Source organism: Carlito syrichta, unplaced genomic scaffold, assembly GCF_000164805.1.
Source record: "Carlito syrichta isolate Samal-C Ts95f unplaced genomic scaffold, Tarsius_syrichta-2.0.1 Scaffold303272, whole genome shotgun sequence".
In the NCBI taxonomy this organism is placed as follows: Eukaryota; Metazoa; Chordata; class Mammalia; order Primates; family Tarsiidae; genus Carlito; species Carlito syrichta.
In genome coordinates, this window is record NW_007247368.1 from 359859 (window position 1) to 379167 (window position 19309).

At 43.9% G+C, this 19309-nt stretch overlaps 1 protein-coding gene across 1 annotated transcript in view; it reads left to right on the forward strand.

The window, feature by feature from the left end:
* RERE (arginine-glutamic acid dipeptide repeats) overlaps nucleotides 1-19309 on the forward strand; it is a 289136-nt gene that overhangs the window by 220644 nt on the left and 49183 nt on the right. The window contains exon 11 of the mRNA XM_008058270.1: nucleotides 708-788. Within this exon, the coding sequence (XP_008056461.1) occupies nucleotides 708-788 (81 nt within the window). The remainder of the gene's footprint in view (nucleotides 1-707; nucleotides 789-19309) is intronic.

Genomic DNA, 19309 nt, shown 5'->3' on the forward strand with positions numbered 1-19309 from the left:
GGGCGGGCGGGCGCTGTTCGGGAGGAATGGGACGAAGTGAAAGTCTCGGGCCGGGCTCGGGGCGAGCCCGAGACTGCTGCGAACGTGGGGGGCGTCGGGAGGGGGGCAGGGGTGCTGATGATTCTTTATTTGGTGGCTTGGAGTGGCTTTTAATGACGGAGATGGCGGGGCAGGCCAGCTGGGCTTCGGCTCCCAGTGGGCTTCCGCGCTGTCGGTGCCTTGCTGGCGAATTCCTTGGATTAAGGAAAGGGGCCTTTTAACCCTGCAGGGGCCCTTCTGGAGAAGAGTCTCCGCGTCCGGGTCTGTTCCCCTTTCTGCTCCACACTTCTAGGAAGCTTGGCTCTCGGGTGGGAAAGCAGTTGTGCTGTTTTATTAAAACATGGAGCTGATTTGTTTATACCTTCGAGCGCCAGGCTGTGTCTGGTGGCAGAGGGGACAGCTTGCTTCTCAGCTTCCGGCACAGGGTATCCTTCTCGTCGTGCTGCCCTGGCTGGGCGGTGGGATCGCGGTCCTGATGGAGGCTGTCGGGCCTGCCCGGCCGGTGGGTCTCAGCTGTGCTGCCCAGATTCCCTCCTAGCCCAGCCTGTGTTCCGCAGCCGAGACTTTTTTGGTCGTTGTTATTCTGCTGATTGTAGATGTCTTTGCTTTGCTGACATCCTGTTTTGGTTTTGGTTTTACATCCCATTTGTTGTTTCTTTTTATCGCAGAAACGCTTCGTTAAGGGACTCAGGCAGTACGGCAAGAACTTCTTCAGAATCAAAAAGGAGCTGCTTCCCAATAAGGAAACAGTGAGTATAGTCGGACTTTATGTAACTTGATTTTTTCCTCTTTGCTCCTGCTGCTTCTCCACGTTTGATCTTATGAAATGGTTTCCTTTAACCCTCTGCTATGCTCAGACTCAGGCTGGCCTCTGCAGTTCTGTTTTACTTCCTTGGCTTTTCCTTTTAGCTAATGATTTTAGATAGTCAAGTGACAGGTATGCTTGTCCCCTTGAAGAGCAGGGACTTCCGTTGTAAGAACAGAAAGGTGGGGAGGGGTTGTTGGAGAGTTAAGATCTAATGTTAAACATTATTTATCACTAATTTGGGTTCAGTAATTGGTAAAAGTCATTAGTGAAACCAGACAATAGAATTAAGAGGTTTATGACTCACTGTAATACTTTTTTATCCTTTATTTGATGTTGCTGTGTTTGGAAGAGTAGTTTTATCTCTTTACTATTCCAGCCCTAAAAGTTTGCACTTTCACTGGACAGATACACAAGGTTTTGCATAAATTGCTTAAATGGAGCTTTTAAAAAATTCCTTTGGTATTTCACAAAGCTGGAGGTCAGATCTGACGAATACTCGTGATGAGCCTGAGGTAGGAAGGTGTGCTGAGGAAACTTGAGAGTGTGACTACAGGAAGAGCTGCAGGAAGGGATTCCTTCTCCTTGACCTGTCACTGCCTGCCCCCCTGATCTTCTTACAGGTGGTGTGGTGGGGGTGAGCCTTCCTTCTGGCGAGGCCAAGGAATGGAGGGACTGCGGTAGGACTTACACTCCCGTGTCTGAGGCCGAAGCAGGACCCAGCAACCGGAAACACTCTTCAGGCCTCTGGGAGGGGTGGTCCCCATTTTAGCTACCTAGACACTGAGCTGCTTTTTTAGGGAATGGAGGTGGGAGATGGGTGAAAAATACTCATTGTGAAAGGAAACAGGTTGGTTTGTTTTGCTTAGTTTTCTGATTGGGTGTTGTTTACTGATTTTTTTTTCTCTTACTTTTAACTGACTTAAAAATGAACTGTTTTTCTGGACGCTTTTAGTATATAGTAGTACCTTAGGACAGTGATAGATGAAGGACAGTGATAACTCCTAAATGGGAAGGAAAGATCCTACGATTTTGAGTGTAGCCTTGTATAAATTGGTGATTTGAATCAATTAGTGGTGATTATATTAAACTTTAAATATGTGTCATATATCTAATGTGCTGGGATAGTCATAATGAGAATGGTAAAAATAAAAGAAAGAGAAAACTGTTTATAAATATTAAACTAATATGTATTTTGGAGCCAATCTGTCCATACAAACAACTTACCTCTTGCTGTTTCCAGAACAAGCTGGAAAGGAATATTTAAATGGGGATTTCAGTTATTTCAAGTTTGGTGTGTACTTTTGAAAATTAAAATGCCTTTCCTTGAATGTAGCATCTTGGTTTGGCTGAGTGAAAAAAGTGAGTGGTCATTGAGTAGATTTGTCCTAAAGATGTGTCACCCAGATTGTAACCTCTCAACCCAAGTCTTATCTATCTCTGTTGTGCTGGAAGTTGCAAACCATGAAGAATTTGATACAAGAAATCTCTTACAATTATTTTATCTTTATGTTTAAAAAATAAATTTAGAATAGAAAGCTTAAGCTTACATCTAAAATCTACTGCCTGTATTTGGAAATGTATTTTCTGTCCCTAGTGGAAACAGATGTAAATAACTTTGGTAAGGTTCTTCCAGTCTGTTTTTCTTCTTGTTCTATTTTGTTTTGTTTTGTTTAGTCAGGGTCTTATTCTGTCACCCAGGCTGGAGTACAGTAGTGCAGTGGCACAATCACAGATCATCACAGCCTCAGACTCCTGGTCCCAAGCTATTCTCCTAATTCAGCCTCCCAAGAAGTTGGGACTACAGGTGCATGTCACCACACCCAGCTAATTTTTTGATTTTTTTTGTAGAGTCAAGGTCTCACCATGTTGCCCAGGAGGGTCTTGAGCTCCCATTTCAGCCTCTCAAAGTGCTAGGATTACCAGCATGAGCCACCACTCCCAGCTTCTTGATCTTGATTGTTCTTCTTACTGATGATGTGTGACTCAATAAGTAAATAGCCTTTTTTCTCCCATGGAGACATTCTCATTACACCAGCCTTGTGTGCTGCTTCTCTGGTTGTCTTTTCCAGGTGCCTCTTTTCTGTCTCTCCTGTTGCTGTTTCTCAGCCTGGTGGCTCCTCTCCTGCCTTGTCTGGCACCCAGCAGTCTTCCTTTTTCCAGGCTCTTCATTAGGGCGCCATCGTTGGAACTAATGGGAGAGTTGTTTGCCGCAATGGAGGATTTATTGGGGCTGACATTTGCTGAACATTCATGGTGTCCTGCTGTCTTTTACATTGCACTGGAGGAGTTTGGTAGTAGGGTAAATCTGTTAAGTAGTCTAATGAGCTGGGAGAGGCACTCATCTTGCGTTTCCTTTAGTTATTTCCTTTAGTTATCAGCATAGCCAAGCTAATCATTCACAGCCCGCAGGGAGGGGAGAGCAAAGGTTATTTTTCACTTTTTGCCACAGAAGATGAGAAAATGTGCAGATACCAACGTTCTTGGTTCAAAGCTTTCTGGGTAGAATTTTTCTTGTGGCCATGCCCTTTTTTATAGCTCATTCCTCTTATCTAAATCCTTTTCATTTTCTCTTTCTCTCTCTCTCTCTCTCTTTAAACAAATTGGCGTCTTGCTGTGTTGCTTAGACTAATCTCAAACTTCTGGGCTCATGTGATCCTCCTGCCTTGGCCTCCCAAGCAGTTGGAATTTCAGGTGTTCGCCACCACCCCCAGCTCACATTCTCTTATGTCTCCCAGATTCGTTAACTCATTTATTTGCTATTATCAAGTGACTTGAAACATCAGAAGGGTGTCAGCATCCAAAAGAACATGCCTGATGGGCACAGGCACGAGGGTCAGCAGACCTGTGTTCTATTCTCGGCCTTACCAGTAACTGTAGTACTTGATCGCTTACAACTGTGTAGTCTACTTGGAGCTGTTTGTTGGGAAGTTCGAGTCAAATCCTTGGAAATTATTTTCTCTAAAATGGCGTTTCTTTTCATGAGAATTGTCCGAGTCTTCATAAAATCCTTGCATCTCTAGCTGTCAGGGTATAAGCTTCTGGCCCCCTCTGCTGCTTACTTGCCCTGGGGCCTCAGGCAGATTATTCAGACCCCTCTGTCCTCTGTCCTTTAGCCCTGTGCACTCAGAAACATCTTGAGATCATCTGTCGGCAACTTGACTGCACTTGTCTTACGCAATAGTAAAAAACGGATCATTTCATATTACATAGTATAGTGTTGGAACCAGTTATTTAAACTGTAGTGGTATTTGACTTATAATGGAATTTTGGAAATTGGGCAACTTGTTTATGACCAAAAAAAATCAAAATTTTATATTTTATGCTTTTCTAGCATGGGGTAACATGTGTAACAGTCACCGACGTGCATTGCAAGTTCATTGATACATGTTGTGCAATAGTAATTTGTTGGAGGTCTTCCACCTCGTGTTTTTCTGTTCAAGCAGATAATGCAGTCTCATTTTCTTCATCCCACATTAGTAGTATGTAATTTATTGTCCAGTCGTTGTTCAAAGTCGATGCAGAAGGACACACTCATGATTCCTGAAAACCACTTCTCAACTGATCGGTCATATCTCAGCATATGTTCCATCTCTTTATTTGCTTTTTGGTGCAGCTTGAATGGAAAACTTCAAAGAACCATACATTTTTGGAAAATTTGTGCTAGCATAAATTTGTCATATGTAATCATCAGCAATCTCTTTATGTCCCTTGAGTGCAAAGGGTTAATTTCTCTGTTTGTAAAATGGGGTGATCATTCCTACCTCTTAGAATTGTTCTGAGAATTTAAATGAGATATAGTCTATAAAGAATGCAAAAAAATACTTGAAAATGATTATTCTTCTTACGTCCCCCAAATACTGCATAAAGCAGCAAAATGCTATCGAAAGTACAGAATTACTTGCTGCTTGTAAATATATTAAGCCTGTATAAAAAGAAGTTACCTGGTTTTCATTAGTCTGTCTTGCCAAAACCTCTTTTAATTAAAAATCTAGGGGTGCATGAAGGGCAGTTCCTGGTTTAAAGAGCTTCCTCTTGAAGTTTTGTTCAGGAGGCTTTCATTCTTAGCAGTTCATTCGGTGCAGTTTTGGTAGAGAAAGGTTCCTAGTGGGCATAGATATCAACAACTTTCCTAGCTCTGTTGGTCTCTTGTGTTTATTACACAGGACCTAAATCTGTCTTTTCTCTGAACACTGCTGCCCGCTGAAGTGGGACTAGTGGCTGTCATTGCGGAAAACCAACTGTTTATATAGATGTTTAGTTGAATAGGTATTATGTGTAACCTCATGGTACCCAGGAGGGTAACTGCAAGTCAGGTCTTATAGCATCATGGTTATACAAATGCCCTGTAGTTTATTATCCTTTTCCCCATTCTCTCTTTCTGTATAACCATTGACCTCCCCTCGATATGCTTATAAAGTATATCATTAATTGGTAAATTACGGTGAGGAATCTGGGCAGAGCCCCCCAGATTCACCTTTCCTGAATTCCTCATCTCGCTCAAGCTACTGTTTGACCTAACCACATCAGCCTTAGGTGTTCATACATTTGGGGAAATCACAGAGTGTCCTGCCACTGAGCTTCAGGGAGGACGGTGGCGAGCCAGACCTCTTGATTCTGCTTTGAGCACTGCCACTGTGTTGTTGGGTAGATGAATCATATGACCTTTTGCCTGACAAAATAAGAGGCCTCACAGAGAACCTTCATTCCCTGAAGGGTGACCCATGTTATGGGCCACACAGAGTCATGGAGGATCCAAAAATAAGTTTCATCTGATTTTTATATACAGTGCAACTTTCTTTAATGTTATAAAATGGTTATTCAGGTGGTGGTGACGTATCTCTTTTCTGAGACCATGTCTATGTTATTTGAACTGAAGACTTTCCATGTCTGACACCTGGATGATAGTCCCTTGCGTCCTGGCCTTTGTTAATAGCCGTGCCTCCTGTTACTCAGAGATTCAGCTAGCATCGCATCGCAGACTTGGGGGGCACTTCCTCCGTGGTCTGGCATTGCTGTTCTTGTCTCCGATGCCACTGAGTTTAGCAAGAAAATGATTCTGCCCCAACTTGGTAGAAGAAGAGGCGCCCCTAAAGTGTTGGCCTCTGGAGGAAGATGGAAAGTGAGAAGGCACATGCTTTGGCTTTCTCATCACCTGAGTCTTATTTCCGAGCACATGGCCCCATAGAGATTAAGCTCATGTTATTTGTAAGCCCAGTTGGGGGTGCATTAATACTTACTGCACTAGAAACTCATTTTCACTCACTTCCTATTTTCAGAACTCAATATTCTATATAGTTTTTTTTTTTCCAAGTAGGGCCCTGTAATGGGTGGGATGTCGATGAAGAGAAGCAGGTGCTGTTTCTGCCCTACAGGGAACCGGCATGACATTTACATGCCTGCGATGTTTGGTTGTATATGCTGAGGGCCCTGGTGAGCAGAGGTCCAGGCCCCACAAAGTGAGCACAGAAACTGGGGGCTCCTGGAAGGCTAATTGGAGGGCGTGGTGTTTGAACTGGACCTTGAAGGAAGGATTCATTTTTAACAGGCCAGGGTTGGGAGGATGGGGAAAAGCAACTTTATAACCATAGGAAATATCATGAACAAAGGCACAGAGACAGGAAATTGTAAAACATGCCTCACAAATACTGAGAGTGACCAGAGAGGAGGTTGTATACGTGGGTGCAGTAGGACGTAGGCCCAATTATAGCTTGGAGGTAGGCTTTGAGGACCCTTGAACTCCCTCCAAAGAGTGTGTCTGGGTGAGTGCGGGGAAGGGACCATGGAAGACCTTAAGACATGGAGTGAGAGCATCTAAGCCCTGCTACTGAAGTATGCAAAACAGGGCCAGAGACGAGGCACTTAAAATCATTCAGTCTTATGGGAAGATTGAAGATGGGGAGTTGAAAGTTGACTTGTGGGAATGGAAGCTTGGCTTTTATCTTGATTTTCTCTGTTGGAAATGTGTCGCTGCGTGTTTGAATGGGACCAAAAGCCAGTTTTAACTTTTTTTCCTTAAACTTTGAGTGATAGAATGAAAAGTATTGGGGATTTAAATTTTTAATTTGAGAAATAGCATGAAAATCAGCCCCCTTTCTCAGCTACATTTCTCGAAATGAATTCTATTAAATATGTACATAACTACTGGCTATTAATTGTACTTTTCTTCAGGCAACGTATCATTTGCATAGAGCATATTCCCCTAGCAAAGAATAAATACTGTTGAGAAAGGACTTTAAGACCTGTAATCAAGATTCTGTTAATATTAAGCGGTTAAAAATGACACTAGCGTTCAATATGAGTTTCCAGCATGAAGTTGTATTGAACCTCAGATTATAACTTTAGATAAACAATTTTCCTAGGTTCATTAATGCTTAATGTAATGTTACATAACAAAGTACGGGTTTTCTAAATAGGTTGCTACCACCAAGAACATGCAAATGTGTCACAGCACATTAGAAGGTCTTTGGTTTTAAACCTGGTCCCTCTGCTACAAATACTTTCTGTCCTCACTGCTCAGTGTGCTCCTCAGCCCAACATTGTCACCGTCACCTGGGAGCCCGTGGACATTTCCAACTCTCGGACGCCTGTTCATATTTCTCGAACCAGAATCTGCATTTTAACAAGTTCCCAGGTGATTTGAAAGTATAATAAGGTTTAGGAGCACTGCTATTTACAGTAATGCAGACTGGTAGAATCCTAAGCCTATATGATACATTCATTCTTAAAATAATATTGTCTTCATTCTGTTGAAGTTGTAAATTGTTTCACTATTAGGGCTTGGTTTTGTTTTTCAAATTATTATCAAGTATGTCAGACATGCAAAAAAAGTATCTGGGCTTATTTTCACTGTTAGTAACAGAATCTCCTCATGTAGCTTCTCCCACCTCCCACCTCCATTGTTTCCTAGAAACACGATTGTGACTCCTGGCTTATTTTTTATAAAAACTCTTGTCCTTCCCTTGACCTTGTGGCAGACAGTCGTAGTGTGTGAGTTAGGCTATACTAGTCCCTGGTTCAGTTTCTAGTAAGGCTTTTTATTTGGGATGATGGTCTTCCCTTATCAATATGAAGTTTATACATTGTTTAATACCACAGCATTTCCAGGGGTTGCTTTCTTTTACTGACATTTCTTACATGTGAAAAAGAAATGTAAGTACTTTGAGGGAGTGTCAAGGTGGGTAGAAAGACATTTATGTGCCATATTGTTTTTCCTAATGACTTGTCCTTGCATAGATACAGTTGGAATTTTCCATTTGAGACAAAAGTGATTGCCAGTAGAAACAGGCACTGCATCTTGGCAACAAGTACTGTGATCCTATAGCTGTTCCTGTGCCGAGGGTTTGTTCCCATCAGATGGAGCAGAAGCTCAGCTGTATGGATATTTGATTGGGCCGTGGCCCAGTTTGAACTAGAGTAATCTAAGAGAGGTTGGCTGATTCCCTTGTGTAAGTGAAGCCTTTAAGAAACTTGCATGTAAGAAATGTTTGGTGATGATGTTGGAAAGAAAAGGAGGTGTTAGAAAATTAGATGACTCTTGGATAGTTGCTGTTCTCAGTATAAACATCTCAGGCCTGTCCTTGGCCTTATCCTCCATGTGGAGCTTGGGGGAACGGTGTGACAATGCTTTAATGATATGAAATGTGCTGCTTATAGAAACTGCACTTTTAGCCGGGCGTGGTAGCGTGCATCTGTAGTTCCTGCTACTTAGAATGCTGAGGCAGAAGCCCAGCAGGTCAAGGCTGTGGTGGCCGTGAGTATGCCACTGCACCAGCCTGGGCAAAAGAGTGAGACTCCAACTCAAAAAAAAAAAAGAAACTGCATTCAAATAAAGAATAACCTGGACTTTTGAAGTGTGATTGAACAAAATGCTTTTTACAAGGATCAGCTATTTATTTGCTAATCCATATTTCTTATGATTTGTCTGCATTCCAGTTACCTGGATGACTTTCTAGATAGAGACATTTATGACTTTTAAGCCTAAATAGACCTCACCGTTTTATTAGCTTAGTAAAAGAAATGGAAGGTTTGAATCGGTCTTCTAGAAAGACTTCAAGTTATGGCTACAGTGGTTGTATTCACTCAGGCTATCCATTTGGAGCTTACATCTTATATCATAGGTAGACTTTTTTTAGCCTCATAAGATCTGTGAACCCATCCTGCCACTGAAAAACCTAGTTTGCTGATGTTTTAAAAATGCATCTATCTAGTCTGTTAGAAAACTAACACTATAATGATAAGTTTTAAAATGTATCTGAAATTTTAATCCTTGAATAATTGGTTCATTTTAATATTATTTGAAGCTATGCCCTTGAGTAATACTTAGGAAGATAGAGTAAAAATGGGTAGTATTGTCTTGAAAAGTAAAACAAAGCATTAGCCTCAGTCTTACTCACAGTTGCTCACCATGAGAAAGACATCCCCCATCTATAAATTTTTGTTGTTGTAATTTGAAAACCATTGTATTTGTTATGTAAATAGGAAAAGCAAACAGAAGAAACCTTTCTTGGGATACCAGAATTCCTTTAAGCTAAGTTTTCTTTTTGAGATGTTTAATTTCTCAAGTAAGTTTCAATATTAATGGACCTTGTTATTTTTTTCCCATTTTGGAAATACTCAAATTGTTCTGCTCAAGTGTCTCAAATTCTTCTTCTGAATCTTTTCAATTGTGGCATCATGATTCCCAGGGTTTGACCCTTGAGATGTCTAAATCAGTACAGTTGGTAAAGCTGGGAGTTTTGAAAGAGCTGTTTTGGGAGCTTTTGGCAACCCAGGGCTCATGCTGTCTCAGATGGGATGTCTGAGGTGAATACAAGAGTGCTTTACCTTCATGGAACTCACGGTTCAGCAAAGAGGCCAACTGGGTGTGGGTTCTTCTCTTGCAGGTGCCTGAGTGCCCTCATACGTGAAGGCTGGGCCACTCGCTGGGAGAGCCCTGTGCCCCCTGTGCCTGAGTGGCCTCATTTGTGAAGGCCTGGCTGGGCTGCACACCCAGAGAGCCCCATGCCCCCTGCCCTCCCCAGGCTGGGTACTGTTGCACAAGGGTCTGGTTCCTCTCTGCAGAATTGTTTTGTCGTGCCCTTTCAGAATTAATATTTACTTTAATCTTGGATTTTTGACTCTGATTCCTCTTTTTCATGCATTTCTTCTATTCTGTGTACATGTGCATGTATGCACATGTGCATTTACATAGAATGTAAGGCGTTTGGGGCTGGGATCTCATTTTAATACCTCTTTATGTTACTTTTAAGGTGCCCTTTAATGGGTTTTTACTTAATATTTGCTAAAAATGAAATGTGTATGTGGTTGCACATATGTGAATAATGGATTGGACATACATTGTAGCCATAGATATATGATTATTGGTCCTCAAAGATGAAAACTCCTCATCATTTTTAAAGAAACAGTTTCCTCCTCTTTCACTCTTTGGTGTCGGTTTGCATGATCAGCTTTGATGCTGTTTTTAAGGCTAGTTGAAACTTTCGACTTCATGTAATGGACAGAAAATCCTTGTGAACCCCAGTGTCCCAAGACAATAAAGACTAGGACTTGGAGTTCACTATGCCACACTGGTCCTTCCTGTGCTGTTTATCGTGGGCAATAAATCAATTCTGCTGTTTGCACAGCGGTTCTGTGTTCCAGATTATTTATAAGATTGAAATCCATTGTTTATTTTTCTCAGCAGGTTTATTGAGCCAGTCAAGAATAAAATATTGTCTTAAGCAGTAGAGTAAGCCATTAGCCAATTGCAGCTTGGCTTCAAAACAGTCACTAAAGAGTGTACTCACACATGCACACACACGTGTGTATGTGTGTGCTGGAAGTGAGAGCCAAGGGTGGAGGAGGAGGTTCCGTGTTGCCAGGTCTCTGCAGCTTACAGCTTCCTATGACTGTTTATGGATTTTTTTTCTTTTAGTCTGTTAGTGAGTCACCATCATCTGCCATTTTATTATCTTGAAGACAGTCTGGAACTTTTTAATCCCGATCTACTGTGTGAGTGAAACACCACTGGGGGTATCAGAACAATACTAAGATCGAGATTTCCTTCGGTGATCAGCTCTAGGTGTATTTGTAACTTCTGTCATCTCTTTGGTCCCATGTGCAGGCATTGGATTTTTTTGGGGGGGCAAGAAATAGTGATTTTCATGTGTTTGATTATTTTAGAAGGCTGGAACAGCGTCTTTCCAGCACCTTTGGGACTTGGTGATTATTGACTTAGGCAGTGGCTTCTAGAATCATAGCTTGATTCTCCTTCCCACAAATGCTCTGTTTTGGAAATGTGCTAATGAGGTACATTGAATCAGCCCAGAGGCTTGTGGTCTAAAGTTGTCAGGGGAGGTATTTGAGTCTTGGAGAGGGAATCTGGAATATGTGGAGCAATAAGAAGAGTAATTAAATTCTAAAGGACATAGGCCCCATGAATCAATGTGTATGGCTGGTTTCACAAAGCAAAACAGAGAGCCGGTGACCTGGGTGCAAACTCTGCAGAAATTTATTTAAAAGTTTTGATGTTGTTTGGGATAATACAGGGTGTAGAAAAAACAACATCAAAACTTTTAAATAAATTTCTAAAAGCCAAAACATTTTAATATACTTTCATTAGTGGCTTGAAACAACAAATATTATATATCATCACTTTGTAGATCAGGAGTTTTTAGTCAGGATTCCGTCGTCCTCTTGTTTTGTTTTTTTTTGAGTTGGAGTCTCACTCTGTTGCCCAAACTGGAGTGTAGTGGTCGCTCCCGGCCACCGCAGCCTCGACCTGCTGGGCTCAGGCGATCCTTCCGCCTCAGCCTTCTAAGTAGCCAGAATTACAGGCATGCGCTACCACGCCCGGCTGATTTTTTGATTTATTGTAGAGATGAGGTCTCGCTGCTCAGGTAGGTCTCAAACCCGCGGACTCAGGCAATCTACTCACCTCAGCCTCCCAAAGGCGTGGGATTACTGGCTGAGTCAATGAGCCCGGCTGACCTCTTGTTTTTATGGTGAGTATTCAGAAGTCACTCAGCTACTGACTTCTGGTAGTGTCCGCTAGCAGAGGGGTTAGCCTGAGAGGTCCAAAATGGCTTCCCCCTCGTGTCTGTCATCCCAGTGGGACTGGATGGGAAGCTGTGCTCATCTGATGCTGTTGACCAGAATACCTCACTCTGTCCTGTGGGTCTCCATTTGCTTATCAAAACTTGAAGCCCCAGCTGGATGTGACACTTGCTTATATAGTCCCAGTTACCTGGGAGGCTGACGCAGAAGCATCCCTTGAGTTCAGCAAGACCCCAGCCCTTTAAAGAAAAAAAAAAAAGGCAGGGCGCGGTGGCTCATGCCTATAATCGCAGCACTTTGGGAGTCCACGATAAGAGGTATGCCTGAGCCCACGAGTTCAAGACCAGCCTGAGCAACTTGGCAAGACTTCATCTCTACAATAAATCAAAAAATTAGCTGGGTATGGTGACGCGTGCCTGTTGTATTCCAGCTACTCGAAGGACTGATACAGAAGGATCACCTGAGCCCAGCAGATCGAGGCTGCTATGGCTGCGAGCATGCTACTGCACTCCAGCCTGGGCAACAGAAGAAGACTCCAATTCAGAAAAAAAAAAGAAGGAAAAATAAGCACCTGAAGCTCTTTATTTCTTTTTTCTTTTTTGTTTTTTTTTTTTTTTGAGTTGGAGTCTCACTCTGTCACCCAGACTCAGTGCAGTGGCCGCTCCCAGCCACCGCAGCCTCGACTGCTGGGCTCTGGCTATCCTTCCGCTTCAGCCTTCCAAGTAGCTGGAACTACAGGCGTGCGCTACCATGCCCAGCTAATTTTTTGATTTATTGTAGAGATGAGGTCTCGCCAAGTTGCCCAGGCGGGTCTCGAACCCGTGGGCTCAGGCAATCCGCTCACCTCGGCCTCCCAAAGCTCGGGATTACAGGCTGAGCCACCGAGCCCAGCCTTTATTTCTTTTGACCATGTGAATCTATCAGGTGACTCAGGAGAAAATCCACGTACCACTTTGTACATATTACATTCACCAGATGATTAGGCAGAGTAATACAGTTCAAGGAGGTAATGCTTCTTTATGTAGCCATTTGCATTTATATTAAATTGTGCAGGCTTACAAATAGATGGCTCTTTTGTTTGCTTTTGTTTTGTCTAAGAGGCAGGGTTTTGCTTTGTTGCTCATGCTTGTCTTGAACTCCTGACCTCAAGCAGTCCTCCTGCCTCAGCCTCCCAAAGTATGGGATTACAGGCGTGAGCCATGCACCTGGCAAGATTACAAATAGAAATTCCCATTTGTCCAATATATCTGTATTAGACTCAAACAAAAATTTTATACAATACTCTATCATAGTTACTATTTTCCCAAATGCTAATTCCCAGGCATGTCTATAAATATGTTTAATAAATTCTTTTCTAGAAATTAGAGAGATAGGCTATTTAACTGGATAGTGTGAATGTAAAAAGTTTCTAATTTATTTTCATTACCAGTCGATCACCACGTACCTACTGAGTTTACTGAACATGGCAAGAAAGCAGACATGGTTTGATCTCCTGGGGATCTTTCTGACTATTAGGTTGCCACAGTGTGAGTTGAAGTGAAACCAAGCTGAACTGTGTGGTGGGAACATTAAGTGGGCCTGGGAGTTCAAGAAGCTGAGGATGAGAGCTTGGGGAACCGTGCGCATCCTGGAAGATGTACTCTTCAGGCTTGAAGCTTTTTGAATGATGGGTATTTTAAGTGTTAAAACTGGGCCAGGTGTGGTGGCTCACGCCTTGTAATCCCAGCACTTCCAGAGGCTGAGGCAAGAGGATTGCTTGAGCCCAGGACTTTGAGATCAGCCTAGGGAATGCAGTGAGACCTCATCTCTACCAGAAAAAATGTAAAAAACTAGCCAGACATGGTGTTGTGTTCCTGTAGTCTCAGCTACTCGAGAGCCTGGGGTAGAAGGATCACCTGAGCCCAGGAGTTGGAGGCCGTGGTGAGCCATGATCATGCCATTGCACTCCAGCCTGGGTGACAGAGTGAGACCCCGCCCCCACCCCAACTGAAAAAAAAATTAAAGCTTGTTTGAAGCCCTTGCCCAAACCGTCCCGTCCATTGAAGTGTTTGCCACTGCCCGAATCCTCTCCTGCCTTCCTGCAGAATGGCTGCCCCACTCTGCTTCTCCCAAAGACCCGATGACATTGACTCATTAAGTGCTGCTGTTGTGGTGTTGGACAGTTCTGTTGTTTGGAATGTCTTCCTTTTAGTAAACTGTAGTCAGTGTCGCTTGCCTTCCATACCTTGTCCTGGTCGTGTCCCTTGGAGGCACAGAGAATGGCCGCCGTAACCTTCCCCCAGGAGGCTCTTCACCATGGGTCAGGGCAGTTGGCACATTCCCCGCCCTATCTCCAGGCTGCCCACGTATGCCCCGTGTCCTGCAGCGTCTGTGTTAGGGGAGCTCCTTTGGACCTTTGTTGTCTGGCCCTCTACACTTGGATACCCATGAAGAGGGAAAAGTGGCAGAGAAGGCCCCAGGTGTGCCCTTCTTCCTCCACCCAGCAGGCAGGCCAGTGTGTTAATCCAGTGCCCTGAGCATCAGGGCACATTTCCTAAAGGAGCATAAAGGCCACAGGTTAGGATGAGCACGTCTCGAACTGACCCCTTCTAACCCAGCCCTCCTTTCCCACAATGAGAAAGTGTTTGTGTCAGGATGTAGTGAAAATGTTGCCTGATACAGCCGTGTGTATCCAGACTAGCTGTGAGTTAGGCAGTGTTGACACTCACAGTGAACCCAAGCAGGGATTTCCAGGGCAAAGCACCACATAAACATAGCAAAAACAGTAAGCTCGTTCCTCCTGGGAGGGCCTATTAGCTTTCATCATGACCCCAGGTCGTCCCCATGACCTTGTCCCTGCTGATAACCTTGGAACCAATTGATTTCTCAGCCAGGTCCACATGTTTTGGTAAGTGGTGGCTAAAGGTTAAGAAAGCAACCCATAAGCAGACATACAGGGTCTGACAATTAAGTTGACACACTCATCCTAGAAAAAGCGCTCTATACCTCATTGCTGAATGCCACTCTGGTCACCTTCAAAGTACTCTCCTTGGGAAGCTATGCACTGATTCCAGTGCCTAGTCTACCCATCAAAGCAGTTTTGGAACTCTTTTTTCTGTAATGGCCACCAAAGCTGTTGTTATATTACCCTTGGTGTCCTGGATGGCATCAAAATGTCTTCCTTTCAGTATTTCCTTTGTCTTCGGGTAAAGAGAAAAGTCACTGGGGGCCAGATCAGGTGAGTAGAGAGGGTATTACAATGCAGTTATTTGTTTACTGGCTAAAAATTCCCTCACAGACAGTGCTGTGTGGGCTGGTGCATTGTCGTGATGCAAGAGCTCCTTTGGGACCATTTTTGCACACACTTTCCTCATGCCAAGACTTTCAGTTAAGATTTTCCTGTTTCTCTATTGATGTTTATTTGGTCTGTGCTTCTCACAGTCAGCCAATGATTTCGATGTACAACTTGATGAATTTTTGCAATGTTTTCATCAGTTCTGCTCATTCCTGGCTTTCCTGACCTCTCTTAATTAGTGATGCTCTCTCTCCCCTTAGAAAAACGTTTAATTCATTTGTACACTGCCGTTTTCTTCATGGCATTATCCCTGTAATGGACTAACATGTCCCGGATTTCACTTCCATTCTTGCCAAGTTTAACAAGAAATTTAATGTTTATTCATTGCTCTAATTCAAGCTCTGACATTCTCATGACTCCACACAAAAATATGCAACAATAATGAGTACCACTCAGCAAGGCACCGCCATACGTTTCACGAACACAGCTGTGAGACACTGATATTCCAAGGTTATGAAACCTTCCCAAGTTGTTCATACAATGCTGCCAACATAAGCATACACTGCAAGTTTGTGAACTTAATTGTCAGAGTTCATATTCCTTCTTCATCCATTGCTGCTTTTGTTTCATGTCAGCTGTTGAAAGCAAAGCTTGAGTGACAGAGTTCTCTCTGTCCCTCATGAACTAAAGCCCTGTTTAGGAACTGGCCGAGGAGCCCTGCATTCTAAAGTAAAATCATTGCTCTGATGCTGTCAGTGATGCTCACTTTTAGATGGGATCTTCCACCTTCTCTGAGCCACATTCCTGTCTCGATTCCTCTGCTCCATTCACTGCTGTTCACCAAAGCTGTCCTGAAAGTGCGGGCAGGTCGACTTTCCTCTCGGCTCTCACCTGGGTGTCACGACAGGGATTCCCATCGGAGCGGGTAGTCGAGCATTTTGCTGCCCACTGTGGCGGATGACAAGAGCAGGGTCAGATGTAGCCCTCGGCTTCACAGCACTCACCCCTGACGAGTGGTTGGCCATCTCTTCTAAAACGCTGTACTCCCTCTGCTGATTTGGAGACAGCTGATGGTTCCTTGAGCAATGTGGGCTCTGCCCTCAAAATGGCATGGTCTGTTTCCCCAGGTGTTCAACTGTGTTTGTTGCACATACAACAAAAAGAGAGAGAGAGAGAGAGCTATTTCTGGCTGTGGGGAAATCATTTCGGTTCTTAGGTAAGAGTGGCACGGACTGAATGCGATAGCAGTTCCTTTCTGCTGCCATTCTGCCTGCCATTCTGCCTCACACCTTACCCCTAGATCATCACAAGACCTTTTTGCTTGTTTGGGGGTTTTGCTCCCAAACAGAGCTTTTCCCTGTCACTTTGTTCTCTAGACTTGTTTTCTTTCCCCACCTCCACTTTCTCCAGCCCAGCCTCCATCTCCCCCGAGCACTCGCGGCAGGAGTCATTTTTTATAGCACACATAACCTTTAAACTAAAAGGAAAGTGCGTTGCTTATGGCAAAATGAATCTCTTTTCTGCTTTTATTTTGAAAAGTCCTCCCTGTTGTTTAATGTGGAGGATATTCGTGCTGAAAGCCTGTTCCAAGTAGGCATTTGTGCGTCCCCAAGGAACTTTTGATTTATTTCCTTAACTCTGCCCTCCTTTCTCTGTGGTTCAGAAACCTTTAATGATCTGTGAAGCCCGGAGACTTCAGTGCAAAACAGTAGTCTGTTTTCAGAACCCCTCCCACTGTATGAAAGGCCTGCCCGTTTCCACATGCTGGGTTTTTGACTCCCTGAAAGGCTGACCTCTCACAAATTTTGGTTGTACAGCAGGGCATCCTGGGTTGGGGCCTTGATAATGCTTTTGTGAAGTCTTTTTTCCTCCTCCTCTCCCTCTCTTTGAAAAGTTGCAATGAAAATTCCGGGCTCTTAGCCAACCCGTGGGATGTGATACAGTAGAAATGTTTCTGGTGCCCTTTGTTCCCGCTTGGCTTTGATTAGGTTTATTTCCCGTAAGCTTAATTTTGCTCCCCCCGCGCCGCCCCCCCCCCTTTAATGGCTGAAGAGGTTAACTTAGCCAAGGTTAAACATTTGATTATGCAAGCTGCTGCAACCTGGTAGAATCACTGTGCCAGGCTTCTGTGGCCAGAGAGACCAAGGGACACAATGTTTTCCCGGTGTATTTGCATTTCTTCCTCTCATGGCTGCCTTGTACTTTTTTTTTGTATTGAAATTTCACTCCTTCACCCAGGCTAGAGTGCAGTGGCATGCGCACTCATGGCCACCCCAGCATCGACCTTCTGGGCTCCAGTGCTCCTTCCATCTCAGCCTTCTGAGTAGCCGGAACTACAGACGTGCACTACCATCCCTGGCTGTTTTTTATTTTATTGTAGAGATGAGGTCTCGCCAAGTTGTCCAGGCTGATCTCAAACCTGCGGACTCAGGCAATCCACTTGCCTCGGCCTCCCAAAGTGCTGGGATTACAGGCTGAGCCACCAAGCCTGGCCCATGCCTTGTACTTCTAATGCCTACTTCCAGCGAATATTATAGCTGTGTTAGTTTCCTCTGTTCCTTCTACTTGAGGTGTTCCAGGAAGCCATTGTACAACCTGTTTTGAGATTTTGTTAGTCAAGAATCATGGTAAACCTCTCTCTTTGGGGTTTCTGCCAGGTGAAGGGAGGAGGCCTTCAGGGTGGCAGTAACAGTGACACTCCTTTGATCTCTCTCGTGGTTATTCATTTCAAAGGAGAGAAGTGGCTGCAGCTTTCAAAAGTTTTTATAGCACTGCTTTGACCTCATATTTATAGCTCTTTTCATCCTGGCAATTGAGAACACTTTAGAGGCATCTTTTGGCCAGTCCTCCCCACACACCTGTGAGGGGTGCTGTGCTACTCACATGCACAAGCAAAGAGACTGAGGTACCGTGCTGCTAAAACTGGTGCCCTCACGGGCCTGGCCAGGTCAGGGGGTGGGGGTGAGCCAGGTCCCAGGGCCACTGGAGGTAGGCTTCCCTGCAGACCCACTGGTGAGTGCTTGACTTTGGGGTAAGCTTTGCTTTTTACAGAAAAAAAGTGAGATTTTGTTTTCTTAGAAATGTTTTATTCACAGTAGCGTTCCTTGGCCACCTTACAGTGATGCAGTATACACATATGTAGTTCCTTTGTATCCTTGAGCATGGAGACGCAGACTTGTAAGCCAACAAAGGCTCTAGAATGGAAACCTCTATTTAATCCGTGTCCTGGAATCTGCTCAGTCCCCTTCTCTTGGGAAAAATGTGACCCTGCTTCCTTCTGGGCTATGTAAGAGCCTGTCACACTTCTGTCACACAAAAAGAGAGAATTCTGTCATGACCGGTACTGCTTCATTTCAAGGTTCTGTGCTAAAAATGTGCAAATCACCAAACAGAAGTTGTCCACTGGTCGCCTGCGGCAGCTGGGCCTCCTGATGGGGATGCTGACCCATCCAGAGCTGTGTGGGCAGGACTTTCTGGACTTGACCCTTGGTGTTCATTACCTTTCCCCTGATTGAACAGTTCTGACCAGAGTTACTCTTGGGCGTTTGAGGAAGTAGATTTTTGAGGCCTGGGTTTTTGTTTTTGTTTTTCTTGTGGAGATGATGCGGGACTCTTAGAACATTTGTGGCATGATTCTTCTCACCCCATCTCCCACAAACTTGTGCGAACTCTGATTCTTGCCCAATCTGAAAATTTGATCTAAAATTATGTATGTAAGCAGTACTTCTTAGGCGTTTAAAGAATCTAATTAAACTAAATGGAATAGAAACCTCAAACTGTTCTAATTATTCCCAGCTGTTCATTCTCACAACAAATTTATTTGTACATGTAATGCTGTTATTTTTTAAAATTTGGGTTATTCTGTGCACAATTCTTTTTTTAAAAAAAAACATTTAGTTAAAAATAAGTTCATACTTAAAATTTGCAAGAATATAGCCGGGCTTGGTGGCTCAGCCTGTAATCCCACGCCTTTGGGAGGCTGAGGTGAGTGAATTGCCTGAGTCCGCGGGTTCGAGACCCGCCTGGGCAGGCGAGACCTCATCTCTACAATAAATCAAAAAATTAGCCGGGCGTGGTAGCGCGCGCCTGTAGTTCCGGCTACTTGGAAGGCTGAGGCGGAAGGATCGCCGGAGCCCCGCAGGTGGAGGCTGCGG